The sequence below is a fragment of the Callithrix jacchus genome, chromosome 6, assembly GCF_049354715.1.
Source record: "Callithrix jacchus isolate 240 chromosome 6, calJac240_pri, whole genome shotgun sequence".
NCBI lineage: Eukaryota > Metazoa > Chordata > Mammalia > Primates > Cebidae > Callithrix > Callithrix jacchus.
The window spans coordinates 152443988-152467211 of NC_133507.1; the positions used below are offsets into that span (position 1 = coordinate 152443988).

Consider the following 23224-nt stretch of genomic DNA (forward strand, 5'->3'; position numbering starts at 1 on the left):
GCCCTCTGGGTCTCCATCACCTCCTCTTCAGCCTCCCACTTCCAGGCTGTGGGATCCTGAGGCTCTTCCCTCCCCGGTGCTACCCAAAGAGCCCTTGGGAAATTCCTCCTTCCCGGAACTTTTTCTCCTTTCAGTCAGTGGATCCCATCACTTTGAGAGCTCCTGGAATGACATTTTCCCCAAGAAGCCTCTCCTGTATAAAATTGAGGGTTGTCGGTTGTGCGCCGAGGATGGGGGTGGCTTCCCTGCCCTCTCCACCCCCACACCCCTGCCCCTTCCCACTGCATCACTGCTGGGCTGGACAGGGGGTGGGGGTCGGGGGGAATGTAAGCCCTGGATTGGGAGCCCTTATCTTGCTTTAATTTCCTCTAGAGCTCAGCACCATGTGAGGTTATAGTAGTGACCTGCCATCTTTACTCTTTCTATCCTACCAGAACGCAAGCTCCTAGACCAGAACCTGCACACGGAGGTGCTCGGGGTGTTTGCTGATGAATGAAAAACACTCACTGAACACCTCTGTCGTGCAGCACACACTGTGCCAGGGCGTGGACAAAGCTCAGCTGCCCAGGCCATTGACTATTTCTGAGCATTTTCACTCTCCTATTGTACATCCCTCATTTCTCTCTTCCTGGAGGCGAACCCCTCCCTACCCGAGCGCAGGAATCATCTTCCCTCCTGGAGTCGGCCCTGACTTGGTGTCCCAGGACAGGGGTCCCTGTGAGCCCCGGAGGAATGTGAACTCAGCAGAGGAGGAGTTGCCTCCTGTCTACTTGGAGGAAAGGTACAAGGGACTGAACCCTCAGTTCCAGCCCCTTGGACTCAACCGGAGTCACGCAGTTTCGGGACTTCGTAGAGGAAAGGTGCGCGGGATGTGCTTTGGGAATAGAATTCCACTTTTGCACCCGGCTCAGCACCCGTCCTGCCGCCCAGAGATTCCTCGATGCCACTTGGATCAGAGAGGAGACGCTGTTGCTCATTTCTTGCCCCCGAAGCTGCGATCCCGGGCCGAGCAGACCGGTAGCCCGGCAGCGTCCCCTGGTGGCCGGCGACGCTCAGCCAGTGCCGGGAATCGCCGCCCAAGGCAAGGACCAGAACCAGGGCCAGGACCAGGGCCAGGGTGGGAGGGAGATTTATCCCCGTGCACACCTCCAACTTATCCCTCCTACGCAAGGCAGGACTCCAGCTTCTTTCCCTTTTCTGTGTATTTCAAAAGAATGTACATTGACCATAAAAAAAAATCCATGTAAACAAAAAGAAGCACCCAATCAAAGCTGTGGTACTGTGTCCTGGCAGGACCAGCCAGGCCTGGGTCTCAATCCCAGCCCTGCCATCTGCTAACTGACTGAATCCAGACCTGTCACTCAACTCTCAGTTCCTGCATCTGCAGCCTGGGAATGGTGTGCTCCGTCGCTGGGCTGTGTGAAGATGAGGTATGCACCCAGCATGTAGGAGAGCCCCCGCTGATGAGGGCAGTAGACATAAAAGTGAATCCATTAAATGTCTTTCAGTTTCTGCCCAGGTGTTCCCAGGGAGTGAGAGGTGTTCCCCAAAATTAACTGCCTGCCTGATCGCCCGAGCAGAGGCCGTATTTCTCAGACTCTCTGGCAGCCAGAGTTGATCTCGGAGCTAGTTCTGGTCCAGGGGATGTAGATGGAAATGACGTCTCCAACTTCCAAGTCACGCCCTGCAAAGGAGGTTGTCTCCCATCCCGCCCGCTTCTCCATCCTCCTGCTGACTGGGAAGTGGATCCTGGATCAGGTGCCCTGGAGAAAGGAAAGGAAGCCACATATTGAGGATGGCAGAGCCTCCCTGACACCCCAGGACCATGACATCTGAAGAAATAAATATCATTCCTAAGCCAATGTATCTCTGGATCTCTTTGTTACATCATCTTAGATATAACCATGGCATTTCAAGGGTCCACCCAGGAGTCTTGCCATTCACTCTGAACACCAGCTGACAGTTTCTACCTTTAGTGACACTTCTTACCTTTAGTGTATCCCTCCACCCCACCCCATCACACACAAAAAAAGCTGCTACAAAACTGGACCCAAGAAATCCCAGGGATGGCTTAACTCCAGCCTGATCATCCCCTCCCTGAGGTCCCACTGAGGCTGGTAGCCCCGCCACCTCTCTCTGCCTCTCTCTTATTCTGAGGCTTCAGTGTGCCGGGGGCTGCTGAAGGGTGGTCCAGCGTGTCGGACAGTTAGTACAAGGGTCTCCAATGACTCTGTCCAACTGCAGGTTGAACTGACAATGAACAAGATAGCACTTTGGGTCTGCTTGTTTACCCCAGTCAAGAGGGACAGAGTAGCTGAAATCTACATTTCGGGAGTCTGGAACCTCTATTCCTCCCTGGTATGCCCCAGTTTAGAACATTTTGATAAAAGTTGGTTTATAGAAGGCAAAGTGCAAGCCCCAGGCCCAGGTAGGGCCTCCTACCACCCCCAGTGATCTCAATCTTGAGACTCCCACACTCAGGTATACTTGTGGAAAGGCCAATTCCTGTATGGTGAAGTTGGCAGGTCTGAGTTATTTTGGATGAAAGTCTAGCATCCATTTTTCTTTTTCTCTTTTCTTTTCTTTTTTTTTTGGGGGGGGGGACCAAGTCTGCCCAGGCTGGAGTGCAGTGGCACAATCTCAGCCCGCTATAAGCTCCACCTCCCAGGTTCAAGTGATCCTCCTGCCTCAGCCTCCCAAGTAGCTAGGACTACAGATGACTGCCACTAGCCCAGCTAATTTTTGCATTTTTAGTAGAGTCGGGGTTTCGCCATGTTGGCAGGATGGTCTCGAACTCCTAACCTCAAGCAATCAACCCATTTCAGCCTCCCAAAGTGCTGGGTTTATAGGTGTGAGCCACTGTCCCTGGCCTAGCATCCATTTTTCAATACAGTGGCCCTAGAGAAAGGCCACCCAGTGAATTCTTGTGGCTGAGTAAAGGGGAAGGGGCTGAAAGTGTTCTTACCAACACTGTCCAGTTGGAGGGTGAGTTGAGTCTTGAGGGCCGAGGCTGAGAAAACAGGAGGGGGAAGAAAGCGGCCCTACCACTGCCCATTCTGCTGCTGGCCCTTCTGCCCAGACCTGCTCATCCTGAACCTCCATGGCCTGGGACTCCTTTAGACTTTTGTTTGTTTCCTTTTTTGTTTTGTTTTTGTTTTTTGAGATAGGCTGGAGTACAGCGGCACCGTCATAGCTCACTGCAGCCTCAACCTCCCAGGCTAAAGCAATTCTCCTGCCTCCGCCACCTGAAGAGCAGGGGCTACAGGGATTCCCACCAGGCCTAACTGATTTTGGGAGTTTTGTTTTATTTTTGAAGTAGAGTCTCATTCTGTTGCCCAGGCTGGAGTGCAATGACGTGATCTCGCCTCACTGCAACCTCTGCCTCCCCAGTTCAAACGTTTCACCTGCCTCAGCCTCCAGAATAGCTAGGGCTACAGGTGCATGCCACCACGCCTGATTAATTTTTGCATTTTTAGTAGAGACGGGGTGGTCTCACTATGTTGCTTAGGCTGGTCTTAAGCTCCTGGCCTCAAGTGATCCTCCCACCTCCGCCTCCCAAAGTGCTGGGACTATAGGTGTGAGCCACCGTGCCCAAAGATTCTGGAGTTTTTAGCAGGATTCTAGCTCAGAGTTTTCTGTTTGACACCCTGCTTTTCAGAGGCTTCTATGTTTATATCTTTAAAAAAAATTTTTAGAATAACTCGGTAAAGCTCATTTTAAGGAAAATAACAAAGGGAACAACTTTCGCTGTCGTTGGGTTTCCAGTCTCTGTGATTGTCCTGGGTGCCTCTGTGTCACCTCCTCATACCACTCTGCTCACCTCGTGTGCTGGTCACCAAAGGAGTTTTATGCTTTTTGTCTTGTTTTCCTGAGGACCTTTCCTGGCATTTTGACAGGCTGCTGGCATCCACAGAAGCCTGGAACTCAGGGGACTCAAAATCATCTCCTGCAACACCCGAATTACCCAGAGAGCAGACTGGCTGAGCCGGGGCCGAAGCCACCCAGGCCGCCACTCTTCTTTGCTGATTCTCAAGAGTTCTGGGTGCAGTGAGATCTGGTCTACTGCTTTTTTTTTTTTTTTTTAAATAGAGTTTTGCTCTGTCGCCCAGGCTGGAGTTCAGTGGCATGATCTTGGCTCACTGCAACCTCTGCCTATGGGGTTCAAGCAATTCTGTCTCAGCCTCCTGAGTAGCTGGGATTACAGGCACACACCACCACACCTGGCTAATTTTTGCATTTTTTAGTAGAGACAGGGTTTCACCATGTTGGTCAGGCTAGTGTTGAACTTGCGACCTCGTGATTCGCCCGCCTCAGCATCCCAAAGTGCTGGGATTACAGGTGTGAGCCACCGTGCCCGGCCTGGTCCACTGCTTTTTAAATGCCCTGGCTGTATAAAAATTCATCTCACTTAAAGCCTTGGGCACGAAGATTCATCTATGCTATAAAAGGATGCACCTTTTGAAACCACATAAGTAGAAAACGGAGAAACTGAACACAGCCGGCATTATACCAGCGTGCAACAGCAACTTCCCATATAGTAGATTTCCAAGGAATAGCGGGGCGGAGGCGCTTGGCCACGACGAGAAAAGGTGGGGAGCCGGGGTATTGTGACATGCTTTGGGTAAGGGCAGCTTTTCCCTCCCAGTGGAGGCCAAGGACCAGAGGGGCGAGGGAGCATGACCGGACATGGAGCCGCGGCCCGGGGCCAGCCCTGCAGGGCCCCCGAGGAGACGAAGGCCGAGGAGCAGCCACCGGCTCCGGCCCAGTCTGTCCAGGGCCATGGCATGGTGCTGCTGATCAGCGAGCTCTGGAAGGAGGATGAGGACTGCCTGAGCCTGCAGACCTTTCCCTGGGACGCCGCGGCCGACCCCCTCCCCGGGCCCTCGTCCGCCCGAGTCCTGAGCGGCCACACCGGAGCTGACAACTGCACCGCACGGAGCCCCAAGCGCTCGGGCGACAGCTCCGTGAACCGCGACGACGTCCCGGCCACGAAGTCCAAGCGCTTCACCGAGAAGCAGCGGCGCTCCGGGCCCAAGGCCGAGGACCCGCGTGAGGCGCCTGGGGCTCCGCCTGGGACCCCCGACTCCGCAGCGAAGGACACCACGTCTGGACGCGGGGCCCCGCAGCAACCATCCGAGCGGGGCTCGCAGCTGCTCCTGGTCCTGTGCCACGCGCCCGCGCTCCTCACACAGCGGCCGCGGCTGCAGCTGCTTCTGCAACAGCTGCGCTCTAGGGACCGCCGCCCGCCCGCCGCGCTCGTGGGCATCGTGGTGCAGCCGCGGCGGGACGAGGAGGCCGAGGCGCGCCGCCGCATGGAGGCCCTGCTCAGCCGCGTCCTCGAGCCCCACAGCCCCGCCGGTCGAGGTGCACACGGCCGTGTTCTGCCCCGACCGCCCCGAGGGCACACTGGACGTCCAGCGCGCCGCCAGCCAAGCGCACAGGATCTCCCTGGTGGATCGGGAGACACAGACGGATGGTGAGGGGTCGGCGCGGGGAGGGGGGCGCCCCTGGCGGAGAACGCTCAAACATGCATCCCTGGACCCCGACCCTGCCGCCCCGCGGGGTAGAGGACAAAGCCCCAAGTCACAGCAACTCTCCTGGTGCCTCCTGGAGTTTGGGGTACTGTAGGGGTGGAGAGGAACTAGAGTTCCTCCCGCTGTGCTCACTGGGGCAATCTCAGCGTCAGAAGTGTTCGAATTAATTCGGAGGACTACGACCCCCACTCACTCACCCCACCCACAACTTGGGGCACCGGTTCCCACGACTTGGGATCTCGCTTTTGTAAGGTATCTGGGATTTTGTAGGAACGGGGCCCCACTCCCTCCTCTCCACATCCCCCTCTCCCTTGCTGGCTCCTTTAGTCTTCTCCTCCAGGGAGGAATAACAACATTAAAAGCAGCCTCCTGTGAGCCAGGCACTGTTCTAAGGGCTTTTCACCTGGATCCTCCTAGCAACCCTCTCAGCTAGAACTTGACTAGACTAGCTGGCCGACTGCAGGACTCTTCTTCCCAGCCCTTGAGACCCTTCCTGTTACCAAATCCAGACCTGTGGCCCACGGGATGAATTTGAGAGTCTCAGGTCCCTAGGCAGTCCTGTACCTACCTGCCAGCTCCACCTGCCAGGGGCAGCAGGAGGGACTGAGGAAGTGCTCTGTGTCGAAATTCAAAGCTCAAGTGCCCAGGGTCTGCCACCCTCCAACTGGTGACCAAAGCAGGCATCCTCTCTGTGGACCAGTGTCCCTCCTGTGTGGCATGTGAAGGGGAAGGGCCAGTTGATGTCCAGGGTGCCATCCAGCTCAGAGATGTCAGCTTCAGGACAAATGGTCATACACTTATTCTGGGTGTCCAGGACACCGGAACCATCAGAGACCTTCTGGGAGGAAATGTTCACAGCCTCAAGACCTTATACTGACTGTGATTTCAAATTCCCTTCCCTACCTAGTCAACTGCATTTTCGAATGGCCGGCCTGATTAGGAAAACCCCTTGCCCTTGGAATAACTCAACTGTGATCCTCAGCCAGGGCCAAAGAAGTCCCAGTCCAGTTTTGAAAGCAACACCTTGGTGATGAAGGCTTGGAGGGGCCTGAGCCCCCACCACACACCCACCTGCGGCTCCCACAGCATCCTGCTGTCTCCATCCTCCTCTCTTTACCTTCATTCAGTTGGTGCAGCTTGCATTGAGCCCCCACTCTGGACTGTGGCCTTCTGTGGTTTTCACCATATGGGGAGAAGACAAAGAAATAATTCTAATGCCCTTCAGAATATGACCAGTCTCATACAAACAGGTGCCCTGGAGCTCAGCAAGGGAAGGATGGCTTCCAGTTGGGGAAAGCCTTTTTTTTTTTTTTTTTGAGATGGAATCTCACTCTTTTGCCCAAGCTGGAGTGTAGTAGTGCGATCTCAGCTCACTGCAACCTCTGCCTCCCTGGTTCAAGCGATTTTCCAGCCTCAGCCTCCTGAGTAGCTGGGACTACAGGCATGTGCCACCATGTCTGGCTAATTTTTTTGCATTTTTAGTAGAGACAGGGTTTCACTGTGTTGGCCAGGCTGGTCTCAAACTCCTGACCTCAAGTGATCCACCCACCTCGGCCTCTCAAAGTGCTGGGATTACCGCACCCAGCTAAGAAAGACTTTATGAAGAGAAGGATCCACTTGAGATGGGGCTTGGCCATCTTGACCAGGCTTCTGGACTAGGAACATGTGCTCAAGCAGAAGGCAGTGGAGCCAGGCACAGTGGCTCATGCCTGTAATCCCAGCACTTAGGGAGGCCAAGGCAGGCAGATCACTTGAGGCCAGGAGTTCAAGACTAGCCTGGCCAATGTAGCAAAACCCCATCTCTACTAAAACTATAAAAATTAACCAGATGTGGTGGCACGTGCCTGTAATCCCAGCTACTCAGGAGGCTGAGGCAGGAGAATCAGTTGAACCTGGGAGGTGGAGGTTGCAGTGAGCCAAAATTGGGCCACTGCACTCCTGGTAACAGAGTGAGACTCTGTCTTAAAAAAAAAAAAAAGAAGAAGAAGAAAGAGGGCACAGGGAAGACATTCTAGCAAAGAACCATTGAGGGATCATTCTTCCTCATTCTTCTGGGACACCCTCTTTCCACAGGTGCCCTCTCTGTGCTTCTTGGGACCACTCACTAAAAAATCCTCACATATTTTCACTGCTGCCATAGAGAAATTCCCACTCCTCCCTAAGCCTGCCCTGTTTCCTCCATCTTTCTACTGGAAGACAGAGACCCATCCTCTGTGCCTTGTTTGGCTCCTTGTGGTAAAATGGAATATTTCTTTCATTACTACCAGGAAGTTCTACCTGTATGTGTCTGCTCCTATCTGATTCATTTACACCAATGTTGCACAACTGGGGGCAATTTTCTCTCTCTCTCTCTCACACACAGACACACACACACACACACACAGAGCATCTCTCTAGGGGACAGTTAGCAATATCTGGAGATGTTTTAGGTTGTCCTGGGGTAGCAGGGAGTGCCAGTGGGTAAAGACCAGGAATCTGGTAAACTTCCTGCAATACACAGGATGACCCCCCACAACAAAGAATTACCCAGACCAAAAATGTCCACAGGGCTGAAGTTGAAAAACCCTTGTTTAAACCAGGTTGAGGCCCTCAACCAAAGCCCATTGATACCTGAAAATCCAACTTTGCAGAGATGAATGCCTTAGGAGTTCCTGATCTGTCTGCTAGATTCCAGCAGGGTTCCTGCCCTGGGTTTCCAGTCTCGCTGATTCTAAATGGAGCCCCCTCAAGGGTTGCACTGCTCTTGGCTTCAGGTAATTACCACCTTCTTGTAGATTCACCTGCTTCCAGAGTCACCTTAGGCCAAGGTCAACCAAACACAACCCAACACTCTAGAGCTGAGCTTGCCTTCACTTCTGATCCCCTCGCCTCTGTTTTCTTCACTCTTCTCACTCAGGGTCCTTTTAATTCACTATTTGTAAAGCATGTATAATTATCTAACTTGCTATCGCTTTCTGGGTCATGAAAAGAAAGAACCCCAAACTGGACTTTAGTCCTTCTGATGTCCCCAGCCAGCTGTGCGACTCTGGGAAAGTAATTTCGCTTTGCTAAACCTCGGTGTTCTGAGAAAAGGTCATCGTTAAGGTCTTCTTAGGCTGTATAAGCCCGAAACTCTATCCTGTCATTTCACAGTTCACGTTGGGTCTGGCTTCGTGTGGCCCAGAGCTCTTTTTATCTACCTGGGTCTGCTCTAAGCCTTAACCATGAACTTGGGACTGCCAAGTTCATGTACTCAGCAGTCCCACACTCACCCACCATGATGCACTCGCAGTGGAAGTAGTCGCCTAAGGTGAACACATTTTGTGTTGCAGTCACAGAGTGAGCTTTAGATTGTCTTTTAAAAATAATTTTCCCAGCCACTTGCGGTGGCTCACGCCTGTAATGCCAGCACTTTGGGAGGCCGAGGTGGGGAGATCACAAGGTCAAGAGATCGAGACCATCCTTGCCAACATGGCGAAACCCCATCTCTACTAAAAATACAAAAATTAGCCAGGCATGGTGGCAGATGCCTAAAATCCCAACTACTTGTGAAACTGAGGCAGAAGAATCACTTGAACCCAGGAGGCAGAGATTGCAGTGAGCTGAGATCACACCACTGCACTCCAGCCTGGGTGACAGAGCAGACTCTGTCTGAAAACATAAAAAAACTTTTAAAATATTTTACCCTTTTCCATCCTAAAATAAAAGTCACATTTAATGAACACATTAATTAATTTAGAGAAAGATTCAGTCACCTGCTTAACCCAAGCAGTTGGGGTTTGGGAGAGAGTCCGTTGCCATTGTAATGAGTTTGAGAAAATTTTTAGTTTTCTGAACAGCTGTTATGCTATCAGGGAAAATTATTTGCCAAAGTAATAGGTTTTCTTATAAAAGTCAGATCATATTATTTAAGTATTCAAGTCGTATTATTTAAGTTCTTTCTTAAGAACTGTAGCTGTCATAAGCCAGGCGCAGTGAGTCATGTCTGTAATCCCAGCACTTTGAGAGGCTGAGGTGGGCAGATCACCTGAGGTCAGGAGTTCAAGACCAGCCTCACCAGTATGATGAAACCCATCTCTACTAAAAATACAAAAATTAGCTGGGTGCGGTCACATGCACCTGTAGTCCCAGCTACTCAGGAGGCTGAGAGAAGAGAATCGCTTGAACCTGGGAGGCAGAGGTTGCAGTGAGCCAAGATTGTGCCATTGCACTCCAGCCTGGGCGACAAGAGCAAAACTCCGTCTCAAAAAATAAAGGTCAACCCCCAAACTCCCCTCCCACAATGGGGGGGAGGGCAGGCTTTTGGGGAAGAGGGAAGCTACTCTGAAATGCCAGCAGGCTCTGGGCCATGGGAGTTAAAACTTTCAAAGAAGCTCCAAATATTCAGGAAAGTGACCTAAAACTCACAAAATGTGTGGTAACCATGGATTTTTGAGGTGTACAACTAGGGGGTATGTGAAAACCAGTGACAGAGCTGAGCATCACATCCAAGGTATCTTAAGAGCAAAACAGGTAGCTCATGTGGACCCAGGAACACACTGGCAGAGAAGTGCCTGAAGGCGGCGCTCTGGTTGCAGAATACTGGGGATATGGCTGTCACGGGTCTCGCAGCCAGGCATCACCAGGGCTGTGAGGACCAGGGCAGCTGCTGCCCCCTGCCTATCCTGACAGCCTGGGACAAGGGAGAATGCCAGGCTGGTGTCTGTGGAGAAGACTGTCCCTGCAGCCCTGCCATAGGAGCCACCCTAGCTTTTATGACCTCACAGGAGGTGTGGATCACTGCTCTCTGTGGGGCCTGGGTCCAGTTGGAGGCCAGAGCCAGGTTCCTAGGGCAGAGGGCAAACGGCCCCTCCAGGAGGGAGCCGGGAGAGTAGGCAGCTCCATGTAGGTCCACGTTTAGGTTAGGAGGATCCACCATGAAAAAGGTTAAGAAGAAAAAGTCAGAGGCCAGACGCCACCGAGAGTCTACTGGCCAGCATCCTAGCTCCAACTCCACCTCTCAGCAGTCTAGCCCTGCATCCACGCCACAGCAGTCTAGCCCTGCATCCACACCACAGCAGTCTAGCCCTGCATCCACACCACAGCAGTCTAGCCCTGCATCCACACCACAGCAGTCTAGCCTTGAAACCACCTCCGGGCAACCAGCATCCCAAGCCTTTCTGGCTCCCGAAGTTCGCCGCTCCTCTCGGTGCCTGTTATCTCCAGATGCTAATGTGAAGGCATCCCCTCAATCCAGGAAAGCAGGTGGGCAGTCTTCTAGCTTCGGCAGTTCTAGGCTTCCTGCTGATGGAGTTCCAGCAAATCCCAGATGTTGGTTCTTATAGGATAGAGATGCATGGTTACCATGTATTCTGGAGCTGTGATGTAGAGTGGGAAGGTTTTTGTTTTTGTTTCTACCCAAGTGACCAGGATTCCTGGGTTTTGTCATTTCCATCATCCTGAGTCTCATTGACACTGCCACATGTACATATTAACATTTAACTTGGTTCCATAGTAATACTGGCTCCTTAGGAATCAGCAGTGCCATGCAACTGCTAAAAACTAAAAACCAAGGATGCATTAATAGAAGTATATGGTTTAGAATAAGGGAAGTGATGATACTGCTTTATTCTATCCTCATCAAGGTATCTTTCTGGATTGTAAAAGATGCCTGACAAACTAGTCTAAGGAAAATAGTCCAGGTTGATGGAGGGTGAGAGGGGTCGGGAGGCCAGGTAGTATATGACAGTCGATCGAAGGAATTGAAGGATGTCTATCAGTTGGAAAATGTGAATAGACTTGTTCCTTATTGTCCTCAGAGGTCTGACTAAGGGTCTGAGATGGTTTGGCTGTGTCTCCACCCAAATCTCATCTTGAGTTCCCAGGTGCTGTGGGACCCAGTGGGAGGTGGTTGAATCATGGGGGCAGTTCTTCTGGTAATAGTGAATAAGTCTCATGAGATCTGATGGTTTTAAAAAAGGGAGTTTCCCTGCACAAGCTCTCTTCTCTTGTCTGCCACCATGTGAGATGTGCCTTTCACCTTCCACCATGATTGTGAGGCCTCCCCAGCCACGTGGAACTGTAAGTTCAATACACCTCTTTCTTTTGTAAATTGCCCATTCTCAGCAGTGTGAAAATGGATGAATACAGGCTCATGGATAGGATAGCCAGACAAAATATAAAGCTCTCAGTTAAATTTTAATTTTAGAAAACAACAAATAATTTTTAGTATGTGTGTTCCAAATATTGCATGGGCATCCATATTTTTATTTTCTAAACTAGCAACTTTACCCATGGAAGATACTAGAGACAGACAGACTTCAGCTCAACATAAAAGACTTCCCAACAATTAGCTCTGTCTGAAAATGTAACGGCTGTCAGGAAAAGTGGTTCCCCATCTTCTTGGGAGCCAAACAGTGTCTGAATAAGCATTAGATTATGTAGAGGGAATTCAAGTGGAGTCCAGGAGGTGGGCTGGTGTGTACTACGAGCAATAATGGTGATAGTGAACTAATATTATCACTAAGCGTTCACTGCGTACCCAGCATTCAGCTCAGCTGTCTTAATTTTCATGTGACAATCCTATAAAAGGTCTTCTATTATCATCTCCATTTTATAGATAGGGAAACTGAGGCTCATAGGAATTAAACGAGTTGCTCTGGAGCAGACGCTGGTAGCACTGAGAAGCGAAACACCCTCTATTCTGATTCCAGAACCCTCACTCTAAACCACAGCACTGACCTTTTTATTCCAAGAGGCCTAGGAGTCTCCACAAGAGGAAGAACATCTTTCTCTGAGCATCTCCTGGGTCTGCCGTGAGCCAGTGCCCGTGGCTCCATGGCCTTGAACAGGCCACACTCCCTGGGCCACAGTTTATCCCGCTGGGATTGTGTGGGCACAAAATAAATAAGAGATGGAAATGGAAGTGATACAAGGTATCACCATGCCAACGATCCTTCCATGGTCAGGAAGCAATCCCTTCTCGACATATGAAAATGGTTTTGAGTGGCATACTCTATGTTGTATAGATTGTGATTATCAACCACTGAGAGAAACATTTCTGGGTTCTGGTCTCCAGAGCTGGTATCTGTAGAAAGCAAAATTTTCCATTCCCAAGTCTTTTAATGAATGCATGTGACTGATACCTGGAGAGGAGTTTGGCCCATTGAAGAGGCAAAGCAAGAAAGCAAGAAAAAAGGCTCACCAGTGGTTACAGCGAACACCCTAAACTTCTTCCAAAGGAATTCTCCACAGTGGAAAGGAATGTTAGAGATGCAGGGTGAGGACCTGTAAGTAAAACATGCCATTTTCTCAAATCCAAGCCTTTTTGTGTGCAGAAATATTGTAGCTCAAGAAAACGCAAGTATTCCTCCAGGATCTACAATAGAAGGATGGACAATAACAAGTGTTGGCGAGGATGTAGGGAAGCTGGAATCCTCATACACGGTAGGCGGGAATGTAAAATGGTGCAGCTGCTGTGGAAACAGTCTGGTGTTTCCTCAAAGGAACATGAAGTTACCATATTACCCAGCAATTCCACTTCTCAGTAGTAAACATCCAAGAGAATTAGAAGCATATATGCACACTAAAACTTGTACACAAGTGCTCAGAGCAGCAGCATTTATAATAGCCAAAAACTGGGAACAACCCAAATGTCCATCAACTGATGAATGGATAAACAAAATGTGGTATGAAATATCACAATACAATGAATACAGTAAAATACTATTTGGCAATGAAAAGATGATGTCCTGTTACATGCTACAACATTGATGAACCTTACAAACATTTGGCAAAGTGAAAGAATCCAGTCTCCCAAAAACCTACACATCGAATGATTCTGTTTACATGAAATGTTCAGAATAGGCAAATGTGTTTCCAGGTACTGGGGGAGCTGAGAGAATGGGGAGTAATTACTCATGGAGATGGGGTTTCTTTTTTGGGGAAATGAAGATGTTCTGAAATTCGTGGTGATGGCCACAAAATTTAGTGAATATGCCAAAAACCACTGAGCACGCTAAAAGGGTGAATTTTACTGCCTGGGAATTATATCTCAATTTAAAATTTTTTTTGGAACTAACAAAAGAGAAAGACAAGTCCTGCCTTTAGAACCCCCCCTCCTCAATTCAGGGAAAGTATATGTCATGGGCAGGTCTAAGCAGAAAGTGTCCTGAGTCTGCCAGGTTGACTACTGGTTTCATCCAGCTTAGGGTCAGAAGAATCTGGAGCTCTGTGAGGAAGCCACAGAGCTATAGATAGGAAACAGAGGGAATGATCCAGCCAGAAATCCTCTTGCCAAACCACAGAGGGCATCATCAACATTCTGCTGGGATCCATACCAGAGGAGGACAGAAACGGAAGATAAGCTCGGGACTGGAAACTAGAGCCACAGTTATTGCCTGGATGGATCAGTATGTTTGAGATTGATGGCACGTGGCAGCTCCAATTCCAGGAATCTCCAGGCAGCCTCTCCTAGGGTGAGCAATCACCTGCAAATTCCATTTTCACTGAATTAAAGGTGAGAAAGCCTGAGTTGCAGCTGACTTCTGCAATCTACGCCCCATAAGGGCATATCCCTTAAACTATCTGAGCCTCAGTTTCCTTCTTTGTAAAACAAGACCAGCAGTATCCTCTTTACAGGATTATTGTGAAATTAAATGAGATGGGCATAAGTACAGAGCATCCTGCTATTACACCATCAGCACCACCTCCATCATCATCATCGTCGTCATTGTTGTTGCTATTCCCAGGTAGCACGGTTGTAAAACAGCCATTTTCCCATGCAGTCAGTCTTCCATTTGGTTAGAGAACATTTTGTGGGAGAACTGCCTTCCTTGGGTAGTTCAGTCCCAAATCCTCAATGATGCCTTGAAAAAATCCAGGGTTCGCCCTGGTGATCCGGCAGCTGCTGCTGTTGAGGGGGGCCTTCTCAGACTGTGTTCCAGGCTCCCTGCCAGCCTCCCGGGGCAGGTGCCTCCCTCACCTCCCACCTTCTGTCCTCACAGGGCCTCTGACTCACGCCGCCCCGCGTTCCTGCTCCTATGCCACTTGCCCCTGCAGCTCTGCTTGCTGGCGTCGTCTGGGACTGTGCCATAGCCGCATCTTTGACATCCTTCTGCCTCGGGACTGGCAGATGGCGCCAGGGAGAAGACTCCCCAACCTGCTCACCTTCTACAGGTTCCAAGCATGGGGGGCTGGAGCCTCAGGACGCACAGTTCCCAGAGCCAGACTCCGCCCCCAGACCTTATTAGCAATCATGTATCGCTTCCTCTTGGGAATCCGAGGCCAAAGGAAAGCCTTTCCGTCTTTCCTTTGACCACCTCCTGGACATTGGCAGGCAGGGTCCTTTCCGACTGGCCCCACCCCCTGAGGTACCCATCCCACCTGCACAGAGAGGGGCCAATTTTCTTCCTTACTGGAATTCACCTCCTAAGGGCTTCCTTTTTCTTTTCTCCATCCTCAAAACACTCTCCCTCCCAGCCCTCATTGATTCCGAGTCGTTCAGGAGCTTTGTGATTAAACACTGTTTGGCCACGTGCCTCCGTGGCCCCTCAGTGGCCTGTTCCATAGGCAGGGGCCTTCGGTTCCTGATCTGCCTATGAATGTCCCTAGAGTTAAATGATAAAAACCTACTTGTAACTCATATGCCCCCTCCACACAATGGCAAGACCTCAGCCCCCTTCAGAGTGTGCCGGGCTCTTTCTGGGGGTCCCCACAGGGGACGTGTGCCCCCAGGCTGGTCTGTTGGTGGCAGCCCCCACGACATCACCCATAGTATCTGTTCGTCCTTCCTCTTCTCACAAAGCCACCAGGAGCAGTGTGGTGGCTGCCACTGCCCTCATAGGAAGACACCATCCATGTAGGGGACAGACTGAAGGTATTCCCATGTTTGGTGCTGCTAGGTTACACGCATGAGCTGGGAGAGGGGTCTCCATCCCTCCCACCTGAGGGCCTCACAGATCTCAATGGAAGAGGCCCTTCCACTGGGAGACTTCACACCCCTACCCCAGGAGCACAGACCCCTACCCCAGGAGTAGAGACCTCCACCCCTCATCCTCATCCTATTCCTCTTCTAGCCTCTCCCCCACCCAATCCCTTCTCCTTTCTGGAGTTGAAAAACTCCATCTCTCCTACATATAGAAAGAAACAAGTGGATACCCGGGGCTAATAGGGAGAACATGCTTGGAGCCAAAAATACTCTGCCACCCAGCAGCCCCGTCAAGGAAAGGCCTGCCTGCCACCGTTAGCCACGTCCCACCCTCAGGCTTAGAATTTCCATCCATCCATGGCCAAATTGTGCCATGGGTTCGTATCGTTTGAAAACCAACAAGTGTTATTGAGGGAAACTACTATGCAGAGGACATGGGGCACAGTGAGGGAAACAAGAACAGGGAATTTTACCCCTAAAATTGTTCCAGTCTGAATGGAGGGCTAAGACCCATGCATTTAGAAACTATGGTGCAAGATGGAAAGTGCCGCATGTCCTCCAGCAGAGGCTCCACGAGTTTCAGAACAAGAGTGTGCTTGCTTCTGAGCTGGCATTGTAGTGGCAACAGCATGTGAGCCAGGTCCAAAAGGATCTTGAAGCTCTCTCTGGCCTCAGATGAAAAGCGGGAGCAATCTGGGTGCAGGGAAAGGCTAACTCGAGGCTCTGAATCAGGAAAGTGAGTGGGGAGGGGCAGGGTCCCTGTCCGGCCAGCACAAGACATGTCTGTTCCAATTTTAGCACCCGCATGCTTTTCTCAATGGAGTGTGATGTTGGCTCTTGGCTTTCCCACCATATTCACATTAAACAAGAATCCCTGCTTTGGTAGGATTTCTATCAAAATGGTTGTTGCATTTTTTGAATGCCCTCCTCACCATTATTGGTGTAATCGTCTGTTTCCCTTGCCTTTGCATGGATGTAATATATTATTTCCCAAGGTTCCTTCCTCTCAATGGAGTGAAGTGATAGAACCTACCTCATAGGGTTGTGCTGAGGCTTGAAGAAGGCACTGAGTGTGAGGTACTTAGCACAAGGCCTGGCTCACAGTGAACTTGACCACCTTCCTGACCTAGTCCCCCTCTGGGTGTTCAGGGCAGCTGGTATCCGGGCCAGCTCACCCTCCGATCCTCGGGGGTCTTTCGGTAGGGACTTGTTGGAAGGGTGGGAAGAATTAAATGTTCTCTTCGGAGGAATTTGGAGAGGGGGTAGGTGGGTATTCCTGCAAACCTGAGGGGTTTATAGTTTCCACTTTCTCCTGCTGGTAGACACCATGAGGCCCAGCTTCCCACCATCCCCACTTTCTGCTCTGCTCTACAGAGGATCTTCAAGGAAACCCTCCAGTCATCGGAACGCGTGTCCTTCAAGCCCTCAGAACTGTGGCTGTGGCTCTGGGGGCTCTGGGAGCTGCCTACTACATCACTGAATCCTTGTGAACAAGCCCCTAGCCCATGGTCCGGCAGGTATGTGGCACACTCAGTCCCTTCAAGTGGAGGTGGTCTTTTCAGGTGTACCAAGCCCCCGGCCTCTCAAGGGAAGCTTGACAATGGAGTGACTCCTTCCTGGCCTCAGGGTCAGCCAGCATGGCCCTCTAGGGCAGACCTGATGCTCTCAGATGATGCTAGACTCATTATTAGGATTCTCTGAGCAGAGCCCCCACCTCTTCTGCCTTGAGGTGGTTTCCCTGGTCACAGACCCTGGACAGGAGGAAATGGGAGGGGTGGGGGGCAGAGGTTCCTACCCATCTAGAACCTTCCCTCAGAACTTCCTCCCTGCCTTGAAAGCTTGTCTCCTCCCCAGTCCTGCCTCTTTTTCACCTGGAAAGTCCTCTTCTTCCACGAAACCTTTCTCCAACTTCCCAACCCCAGTGATGTCTTCCATCTTCTCAGCCCTGTCCTCTCCACCTGCGCCTCCTGTTGTGGATGATCCTGTTGTATGCCTGTGGCCTGTCTCCCAGCTGTCCTGCAAGATCCCTGAGGGCCAGGGGCAGGGCTCACACGGTCATCTTCCTCACCCCTGGAAGCAGAACCTGAGACTGGGGTTGGATGAACAGGGTTTATTGAGGAGGTGCTTGCAGGGAGTGAGGGAGTAAAGAAGACAAGAGGAGGCAGGGGGAGGAGCTGAGAAGAAGGAATCTGGAATAAGAATTACAACACACACAGAGTTGGTCTCTGCAGAGGCGAGAGGCTTGCCCTCTGCTGCTCCTCCTTTTCTGTGCTTGGCCCTAAGGGTTGGGTAGGGACTGCATGTCTTTGTGGAAAGAGCAGCTCCCTTTGGGCTGAGGGCTCTCCTCTAGAGAAGGGGATGATTGTCTGTTTGCCTTGCCTTTGCAGTGGGTGTAATATATTATTTCCCAAGGTTCCTCTCTCTCAATGGAGTGAAATGAACCTACCTTTTAGGGTTGTTGTGAGGCTTGAAGAAGACATTGAGTGTGAGATGTGAGGGTCTGGGTGGGGCACCAGGAACTTCCACGATGATCCCTTTGCCATGTCCACACTTAGCAAATGCTTAATAAGTGATGATGGGGATGATAGCATAGGGATAATGAGAAGAATTTCACCCCACGTCCAGACATCCACCAGCCCAGGAGTTGTTGGTGATGGGGGCGCCATAAAGCATGGGCCTGGGAGATGTTCAGAATATCTCAAAAGCCAAGCCCAGAAGATAAACTCCAGTAAGAGCTCACCATCCCCTCACACCTTCTGTGATGTCATATCCCATGTCTGTGGCAGGGGACATGGTATTTCCTTAGCTGCCATGCTATTTCCTGAGGTATTTTCTGAGCAGCTGAGAACCTCAGTTTCCTCATCTGTAAATAGGGAAAATTATAGTAACTTCCTCTTGAGCCTGTTGGGAGAGGCGAGATAGGTGTTAGAGGACAGAGCTCACCGCTGGTGGGTCCCGTTGCTGTTGCCAATGTGGAGGCGGTGGGAAGGATGCAAGCTTTGGAGTCAGAGCTGCCGGCTCCTTTCTTGACCCTGATGCCTGATGGCTGAGTGTTAGAGACATTTCTTAATTTCTCTGACACTGTCATGTCTAGTGGGGAGAATGATAACTACCTCCACGGCAAATGGTTTTGAGGATGAATAGAGGGGATGTGCAGAAATGCCAGTGCAGGGCCTGGTGACAGGGGTGGGTGGATGCTGTCCACTGGCAACCTGAAGAATGCACCTGAGTCAAAGCATTTTATCTTCAAAATTCCTTGCAGCAGAGCATACTGGTTGTGAGCTTGAGTTCTGGAGGCACGCAGGATGGGGGTCAGAGGCCTCTAACACCCAGTATTTCTGAGGCCTGGGGCAAGTTCCCTAACTCCCAATGTCTTGTTTTCTTTTTGTTAAATGGAGATAATAACATAGCTCTCATTGGATTGCTGGGGTGATTGAGCAGGAAAAATGTATGTAAAACACTTAACACAGTTCCTGGCACAGGGTAAGCACTCAACATAGCAACAAACCACCACTACCAACTGTCAGCACCATCACCATTATCACCATCATCCTCAACACCATCACCATCCTCATCACCACCACCATCACCATCACCATCATCATCACCACCATCATCCCCATTACCAACATAATCACCGCCATCATCACCATCACCATCATCATCACCACCACCATTGTCATCATCACCATCATCACCATCACCATCATTGCCATCACCAATATCACCATCATTACCACCACCATCACCATCACCATCATCCTGACCACAATCATCACCACTATCATCCCCATTACCATCATTATCACCACCATCACCATCATTGCCATCACCATCATCACCATCACCTTCATCACCATCATCACCACCACTACTACCATTACCATCACCATCACCACCACCAGCACTATCACCATGTCACTATCATCATCATCACCATCACCATCATTGCCATCACCATCATCACCACCACTACTACCATTACCATCACCATCACCACCACCAGCACTATCACCATGTCACTATCATCATCATCACCATCACCATCATTGCCATCACCATCATCACCACCACTACTACCATTACCATCACCATCACCACCACCAGCACTATCACCATGTCACTATCATCATCATCACCATCACCATCATTGCCATCACCATCATCACCACCACTACTACCATTACCATCACCATCACCACCACCAGCACTATCACCATGTCACTATCATCATCATCACCATCACCATCATTGCCATCACCATCATCACCACCACTACTACCATTACCATCACCATCACCACCACCAGCACTATCACCATGTCACTATCATCATCATCACCATCACCATCATTGCCATCACCATCATCACTATCGCCTTCGTCACCATCATCATCACCACCATCACCATTACCATCATCACCACCACCAGCACTATCACCATCATCATCACCATCACCATCATTGTCACCATCACCATCATCATCGCCATTATCTTCATCACCATCATCACTGTTGCCATCATCACCATCATATCACCATCACCATCAATATCACCACCATCACCATTATCATCATCATGACCATCATTACCACCACCACCATCATCATAATCATTATCACCATCGTCACCACCACCATCACCATCATCACCACCACCATCACCACCACCATCATCACCATCATCACCATCATATCACCATCACCATCAATATCACCACCATCACCATTATCATCATCATGACCATCATCACCACCACCACCATCATCATAATCATTATCACCATCATTACCACCACCATCACCACCACCATCATCACCATCATCACCACCACCATCATCACCACCATCATCACCACCACCCACCCCTGTCACCAGGCCCCACACCTGGCAATCCTGCACATCCCCTCAGTTAATCTTCACAACAATTGCCCTTGGAAGTAGTTACCATCATCACCATTATCATCATCATGATCATCATTACCATTTGTTAAATTAGTGTTCTCCAGTTTTACTGACTTTTGGCACCTGTAAAATCACTTATTTTTTTTAATTAGCTTATTTTTTGCCTGGGAATGGTGGCTCAAACCTGTAATTCTAGACCTTTGGGAGGCCCAGGCAGGAGGATCACTTGAATCCATGAGTTTGAGACCAGCCTGGGCAACATAGCAAGACCTTGTCTCAAAAAAAAAAAAAGATGATCAAGAAGAAGAAGAAGAAAAAGATTTAAAAATTAGCCAGGCATGGTGGTACACACCTGTAATCCCAACTATCTGGGAGGCTGAGATGGAAGGATTGCATGAGCTCAGCTGTTGGAGGTTGCAATGAGCCATAATTGCACCACTGCACTGTAGCCTGGGTGACAGAACTCACAAGATCCTATTTCAGGAAAAAAAAATAGCTTACTTTTTAACTAACCAGGGAAGAACTTTAGCCAAAGAAAGCTAACCAGGAACCTGTATGAAATTCATTGTGGCAGAGGGCAATGGGGGTGCATTGTGGGGGTGCATAGTAGGGGTACACTGAGTCATGCTGAGCTTATAGGCTCATCTCTTAACAGGCGGTTTGATGTCCTTCTCTGTCCAGAGTGAAGAGTCATCTGACGACAGTGAGATCTTTCCTCTATGGGGAAAGATGCTTCTAGAATTTTCTTTCCTAAAGTTTGGTGAACCTCTCCTTTGGCATCTTCCTCAGCTGAGGATGAGACCCTAAAACAAAGGACTTCTTTACCACTTGTGTTGGGCACTGAATGTGGTCAAAAAACTGTAGTCTAGCTTTTGGGGAGTGAAACTCCACTGAAGCTGCAGGGGCCCCCAGGGAAGGAGCTGGCACCCATGAGCTGAGCAGGAGCCAAGCGTGGCCGGGTGCCTGGCAAAAGGCATTACAGCCCAAGGCGTGCAGCTAAAAGGAATAGTGGATGCAAGGAATGGAAGAAATTTGCATCCTAAATCATTTACTTCTCCACGGATGTGAAACTGGAAAGCCACCAGGATTCCAGGTCACACGGGGTATTGTCTAAGCTGATAGCTCTGTCTTTGTTTTTCTTACAGATCCAGTTTCCATCAAAGGATCTCTCTTGTCACCAAAATTTAAAAAAAGAAAAAAAAAAAGAATTCTGCTTCTTTAGCGTGTTTTACTTAGAGACATCAGAGTCGGACTTGGCTAAGAAGGGAAGCGTGGGGACCCCAGTAACTTTTCGAGCTGCAGGTCAAGCAGAGTTGGTGCCTGTCATTCCTGTTCTGGCCACAGACCCCAGGTGGAGCAGCTTTCTTTGCACACACTCATAGAACACCATGTTTGCTGTGGATTTTCCCACTCCAAAGGAAGGAATTATAAAGCTTAACTCAATAGCTAACATAGTCAGTCATCTGCACTTCCGTCCTGGGGCAATCCCAGTTAGTGGGAATAGGAATGATGTGCCGGCCTGCCTCCAGGCCTGCACCCCAGAGGACAGAGGCTATGTGCCCAGGAATACTGTCTCTAGAAATGGCTTTAGAGTCACCTGTGATGGCAAGCGGCCTGCCCTGCAGCCTGTGGTTAGTCCTAGTGACTTGGCTACACCCAGCCAATGTCTGTGGGATTTTACATCTAGCTCCTGAGCAGCCAATTTGAAATCTTACTTCAAGGTGATCGCAGCAAACACCACTAGGGGAGAGGAGTGTCAATGAGGGAAGAAGGTGGGGCGTGGTGGCTCATGCCTGTAATCCCAAGGCTTTGGGAGGCCAAGGCAGGAGGATGGCTTAAGCCCAGGAGGCTGGAGTGAGCTATGATCGTGCCGCTGCACTCCAGCCTGGATGACACAGCAAGACACTGTCTCAAAAATAAAAAAAAAAAATAAAAAACACTAGGGAAGGGAGGACAGCCAATACTGGCAAGTCCTAATGCAGTGGCCATTGAGGGCATCCACAAACCCATGCCCAGGTGACCTGCTATACCTCTAAGAATCAGTTAAGTTGGGACCCAGTGGGGCAGCCCTTGGGGAGGCAGGGAGCTGGTTTATCCACAGCAGCACAGGTGGGATTGGGCAGGATGGGCCAGGCTGGAGCCCATTCAGCACCCCCCAGTCCCAGGATTTCCTTTCCAAAACAGGTGGGAGTGGGGAGGGGTCATGTTGTGGTCCTATCCTGCGGGTCACAATGAAGGGACCTATAGACATGGTGGCAGGGACTGGGCACTCTATGGCTGCAGCTTTTGGACAGAAGACACTTCGTTTTTCTGGCATATTGAGGTCCCCTTTGGTAAATATTGGACAACCTAACCCAAAGTAGGCTCCAGCAAAATGAGAATGTATTAGCTCCTATGAAAGTCAAGAGAGAGTTCTGGCTCAGATGCGGCTTGCTCCAGGGGCCTGGGCCATTTCTCTCTCTCTGCAGTAGAGTCAGGTCCATTCTAGCTTCAGCAGCAACAGCCTCCCAGCCTTCAGAGGTCAAGGCTAGCAGAGAAGCTGAGCCGGCCTCTCTGCAGCTAAAGACATCACAGCTCTGACTAGGTCCTATCTCCCTCCTGGGACCCATCACTATGCCCAAGAAATTTCAGGGGTCTGATTGGCCAGGGTGGAGCTGCACAGCCTCGTTTGGAGCATGAGGATTAATTCCATGGAAACAGTGAGTGCTGAACAAGGAAGAAAATGGTTCTCCAACTGCAATGTGGGTAATCTGTTTCCAAAAGAAATGGGAATGGGGCTGGGTGTGGTGGTTCACACCTGTAAGCCCAGCACTTTGGGAGGCCAAGGCAGGCAGATCATGAGGTCAAGAGATCGAGACCATCCTGGCCCACATGGTGAAACCCTGTCTCTACTAAAAATA

At 50.3% G+C, this 23224-nt stretch overlaps 1 protein-coding gene and 1 pseudogene across 1 annotated transcript; one reads left to right on the forward strand and one right to left on the reverse strand.

The window, feature by feature from the left end:
* Positions 1-1592: 1592 nt before the first annotated feature.
* Positions 1593-6362, reverse strand: LOC108592090 (uncharacterized; annotated as a pseudogene).
* Positions 6363-10301: 3939 nt separating this feature from the next.
* On the forward strand, positions 10302-21769 carry SPATA3 (spermatogenesis associated 3). Its single transcript, XM_002749881.5, has 4 exons — positions 10302-10757; positions 14498-14669; positions 16795-16937; positions 21470-21769. The coding sequence occupies exons 1-3, from the start codon at positions 10430-10432 to the stop codon at positions 16898-16900; spliced, it is 606 nt and encodes a 201-aa protein (XP_002749927.1). The 5' UTR covers positions 10302-10429; the 3' UTR covers positions 16901-16937; positions 21470-21769.
* Positions 21770-23224: the final 1455 nt, after the last annotated feature.